Source organism: Molothrus aeneus, chromosome 3, assembly GCF_037042795.1.
Source record: "Molothrus aeneus isolate 106 chromosome 3, BPBGC_Maene_1.0, whole genome shotgun sequence".
In the NCBI taxonomy this organism is placed as follows: domain Eukaryota; kingdom Metazoa; phylum Chordata; class Aves; order Passeriformes; family Icteridae; genus Molothrus; species Molothrus aeneus.
In genome coordinates this window covers 74300219-74305548 of record NC_089648.1, presented here as the reverse complement: position 1 = coordinate 74305548, position 5330 = coordinate 74300219, and the positions used below count along the sequence as shown (strand labels likewise).

General features: G+C 41.8%; 1 protein-coding gene across 1 annotated transcript; it reads left to right on the top strand.

Annotated features, from left to right (window-relative positions):
- Positions 1-4802: 4802 nt before the first annotated feature.
- Positions 4803-5330, top strand: MSGN1 (mesogenin 1). The gene has a single exon (XM_066545850.1). The coding sequence runs from the start codon at positions 4803-4805 to the stop codon at positions 5328-5330; it is 528 nt and encodes a 175-aa protein (XP_066401947.1).

Here is a 5330-nt window from a genome sequence, read left to right as displayed (position 1 = left end):
ATAGTAAGAGTTTTGGCCTCCCTCTTATACGGCTGGACTTAGAATTGGTCCTTGTTCTCTTACTGCCTTTTTTCTCTCTGGGAACTGTAAGTGGCTATGCATCTGCATTCTTCAGCATACTGACCTTAAAAAACCCCCAAATATATGGATTTGTTGACCAGTTTGCTTATTCAGAAGTCTAATTTTCTTCAGTTAAGGTTGGACCCAGATTAAACCTTCTTCCACAAGTAGGAAGGGAGCTTCAAGGTCTAAAAATTCTAAAAAAAAAATTATTCTACCCAAACTGAGGCAAAGCATTAAAAAGGAGAGAAGCATTGTCTGGTGGCTAATGGTGAGTCTGGATAACAAATGTGGTGGATCCTTTCCTTCCTTTATTGCCAGCTTGGATGCAAACAGAGGTGTTCAACACTGTTTTTCAGAAGTGTTGAACACCTGCTGGGTCTGCTGAAGCTGGTGAGACCTGCAGCTGCTTGCCCCACGTTTTATATGTGACTCCTTGTGCAGGAAGGCCACAGACATCTCCCCAGCGAGCGGGTGGCACTGCAGCCAATGCCTGGGGAGCCGTTTGTAAAAGAGGAGGTGAAGGGACTTTAAAAGCTTTTGGGAGATTTTTTTTCACCTTACAAACTGCAAGATGAGACTGTATCATCTAACTGCCCTACAAGGATGTTAGTATGATCTACTTCTTGTGAAAAATAAGCCAAGATTGTGAAGGAGGCTGACTGTGATGAGATTAGTGTTATTTAAACATCTTTATCCATGTTAACTCAGTTTCAGCCTGCATTCTTCCCAGCCACTATAGTTTTTTACTCACTCTATGTTTCTCCTATCAAAATCACAGTACAGTGGAAATACATTCTAATATAGAAAAAAAATTATATCAGTTGTAAATTACTGTACAAAAAAATGCATTTTTTTACTATACATAATCATGCCATATTATCTGGACTTCTTATTTTAAATGTAAAACCTGAAGCTCTAGTAATTTTCTATGCCATGGGTGGTTTGGGTTTTATAAATGGAAAAATTTTTGCTCCTTTATGCATCCATTTTCCTGTGATGAATTAAAAAATATGAGCAAGGAACATTTCATTTTAAAGGAGATGAAGATTGAGATGTTAGCCTTTGTACTGCAGAATATATTATTGAAATGAAAATCCAAACTACCAGTCAAGAAGAAAATGCCTTATCGTTTTTTGTCAGTTCATATTTCACTGGTGTTAGCCTAGTATCTCACTTTCCTTCAATGTTTTGGCATTATTAATGGATAAAAAGGAAATTCCTAAAATTTTGAGGAGGCAGAATAAAATAAAGATTGCAAAACTTTGGTTTTTTCCTTTTTCTGTGTATTTAATGTCTAGGAAGAGGCCACCTGAAATACTGGACTTTCTTAGACCTTCAATGAGAGCATCCAGTTGTCATAAGGTTTAGAAAAATAAACCTGGTATCCAGCCTGTAGCCTTACCTTTCTCTGTATGATACTTTTTAAAGTGTTATAAATAGCACTGAGAACAGTTCTACCATTCCCATTGATTTTTGTGTGTTATAACTTTCTTATATATTTTGCAAGATAATTTCCTAAGTGAGAATTCTCATTCTAGTGGGTGCAAATGTAACACTGTCCAAAACTCGTTAATCCAAGAACAGCTACATGCCATGAGACTCTGCTGACTTATGCAGGCTGTGGATCACACCAGGATCATGGAAAGGTGCTGCACAGCTTCCCAATTCAGCCAAAACTGAGGCATGCTTCATTTGAGTCTTCTTAGGGAACCTGGGGGCCGTGGCCAGAAATGGGTGGCTGGTTTTCCAAACTGAACCTCTGTCTGCATCTCCACCAGCAGAGCAAACAGGGCACAGCCCCTCCTTTGGCTCTGAAGATGTGTTGTGGCAACACTTGCTTTAGTCTGGGGAAGCCCTTTGCTCACCCCTGGACCACAGCCAGGCAGCCTTTGGGACACAAATAGCTGTGCCCAAGCTAAAGCAGTGTCAGGGAGCACAATGGTCATAAAAAGGATGCACAAGAACTGCAAGGCATCAGCCCCATAATATCTATTAATACAGAAAAACCTGTAAACTTTTCTTGCATGTGTAACAGTTCAAGGAGCACAACCTTACAGGATCCAGTGATTTTTCATGCAATTATTAGAATATTTGTCGACATACTCTCATATCCTGCCTTGGATGCTTTAAACATTTACTCATAAGACACAAGAAAATTTATAGCTATTGCTATAATTTGCATTCCTCTTCCCTGCCTAATCTCAATATATAACAGAGAGATGAAATCAGAATGAGTTAATCTCTCATTCACAGCAAAAATCTGAACAAAATCTTGGATGTGCACAAAATCCTTTCCCCCTTTGGTGTCTGACCAACACTTTCTATGATTACCCATAAATTAACTGATTTTTGATTTATAGTCATCAAACAAGTGACTGGTTGATGTTTTTGCTTCTAAATTTGACTGCATTAATTGCTATTTGGTTCCAAAATGAAACTGCTGTACAGAACAGTCTCTATATGTGCTATGTATTTTTAATATATTTAAATATGCCATATGTATATATTATGCACATATAGACATGTACGCATACATATATGCATACATATATTGGGAAGCTTCTTTTCCTTTTCACATCCTGACAAAAGTGCCTTTTTTTCCACTTCCCCCTCCTTCTATTTCTGTGTTTGTAGTCTTTTAATTGCTGTGTTAAGAGGAAAAAAAAAAAGTTAAATAAGAGCAGGGGCCCTATCAAACGGAAAAGACACTACAAACACAAATACAGGGAGGAAAAAGGAAAAAAAAGGTGAAAGAGTTGGATAGCACAAGTTCCCCATTTATGCAAAATTAGATCCCATGTCTAACTTGTGACATTGTGACCATTGTCTGGGTACTCAATGAAACCATTCAGATCACTGAAGTCACAGAAAATACATGTCATCTTGTCTTAATTTAGTTTTCAGCAGTTTCAGCATCTCTGTGCTTCTTAGGACTGTTTAATGTCATTTTCCTTAAAGAAGGACCAGAGAAGAGCTCAGAATATGATGAGGTATCCATAAAACACAAAGCAATCCTGTCTGCAGGAGCTGTGCCCTGAGTTCTTGTGTGGCGTAGATGTCACAATAGTCAAACTTTCTCAGCCCTGGTTGAAATGCAAAAATCCTTCACTTTTTGGTACTTTCTTGCTCATCTCAGGATAAACCCACTAAGTTTTAAACCATAAGATGCCTCCTAACATTTTGATACCTAACTCAGAAAAACTCACAAAAGCCTTCTCAGTGACTATGCTGAGTATTGGATTGGGTTTTTTCTGTGTGGTTGTAGTGAGGATTTCACAGAAAGAAGTGGCATGTTCCACAAAACCTCCGCAGGCCATGTTCAATTCTGAGGCATTCCCTGCCTTTGTTTGGAGTGGATTATGGAGCACACAGAGATCATTACACAGAAGGAAACTCTAAAATAAATCCTACTTTTAATTTTCCTCCAGGCTGACACTCTTTCTCCCCTTCTTTTCATTACATATTACATTTTGTTTCCATTATGTGCCAACACAAAGTCATGGCTGGCAGCCAAGCTGCTCAACATCTGCAGAGCTCAGGAGTTTTGGACAGTTTTCCTGGCTCTCCTAATGCTTTGCTGTGTGATTTGGGGAAAGCTCCTCCTTGCCTCCACTTATCCATTTCCCCAGAGTAATAGAGACCATTAATCATCACTGGAAGCTGTACTGAAGCCTAGAGATGGGAAGTGCTTATTATTAATGATATTAATTTATAGGTTATACGTTTTCATTTGAACTGTGTAACATATAACTACTGTTGCATTGAACAGGGGCTAGAAAAGGGCTTTTCTGCCAGAAGAACAGATTCCTAGAGGTAGAAAATTTTACAGAAGTAGCTTCTACTCTTCTCTAACACATATATAACCTACATATTACTTTGAATTAAATTTCCATAGAAAACATTTGTCTGGACCCAAAGTTTATACATTGTATATTTTGCTTCCTAGACCTTTCTTTTTAATTACATTTTCCTATTTTTTAATGGGACTTTGACCTTGTTTACAATTACAGATTTCCTTTTTGATTTCCCAGTCATGTATTAAAATAGCACATAAAGCTACAAACTGCAGGGGAATGTACTGCAGTTCTTTCCTCCTTTCTCATATTGAAAACCAAAGTGATTGGTTTCTCGTGAGATGCAATCTCATGACAGGAAAAATCCACGGAGAGCCATAACACACACAAATCCAAACAAACCATCTTTGACTTTCACAATTAACATGCAGATAAGAGATAGCCCAGCAGCAGTCAGCATGGGTCACATATCACTGCTGCAGTGCCATCACCTTCAGTCACTCAGAAATCAGGGCTCAATGGCCTAAATTTAGGGTCTGTGTTAGCGACCAATAAATTCTAGATCTGTAAATTGTTTTGTAAAATGATTAATTTTCTTTTTCCTCTCTCAGCACTTTTCCCTCTAGCCCAATGCTCAGTGTAGATGCGTAGCCTTAATCGGTTTAGTTGCGAGAAGATAATCTTTTTTTCTCCCTTTCTTGCTGTTGCCTGTTAGCTTAAAGGCTTTTTAGCTGAAGGTTGATAATTATCACTGAGAAGAAACTAGCACATCAGGAGTTCATTTTCTATCTTAGCACTTCTGGCGCTCCTTTGAACTCCTCGCACCCAGCCCGTGTTCCCACTCTGTCACTTTCCTCCCTCCATCATAAAAAGCTCTCGGCAGCCGGCGGCTCCAGCTTTTGCTGGTGGGCAGAGGGCACCGCTTCTCCCGAGCGCTCCTCCAGCATGGACAAGCTGCACGAGACATTGATCAACATGGAAGATGCTCTGGCTTCGGAACACCCCGCCTGCTTGTCAGCCTGGGACTGGAAAACCTCCGCTGGGCCTTTCGAGCTGCACCCCATCTCGCCCCCGCACAGCCTGTCCCCGACGCCCTCCTTCGAATCCTACTCCTCGTCCCCGTGCCCGGCGGCGGCCGAGACCCCCTACAGCAGCAGCGGCGGCGGCGGCGGCAGCGGCCTGGCGGGGTACGGCCTGGTGGAGTTCCCCGCCGCCTACCTGCCCAGCCCCGGGCAGGCCCGGCTGCCCAAGGGCACCAAGGTGCGGATGTCGGCCCAGCGGCGCAGGAAGGCCAGCGAGCGGGAGAAGCTGCGGATGAGGACCTTGGCGGACGCGCTGCACACGCTGCGCAATTACCTGCCCCCCATCTACAGCCAGCGGGGCCAGCCCCTCACCAAGATCCAGACCCTGAAGTACACCATCAAGTACATCGGCGAACTCACCGAGCTCCTCAACAGCGTCAAGCGGGCGTAG

Coding starts and splice junctions, on each gene's coding strand:
- MSGN1 (XM_066545850.1), top strand. CDS start 4,803: ATGGACAAGCTGCACGAGACATTGATCAACATGGAAGATGCTCTGGCT.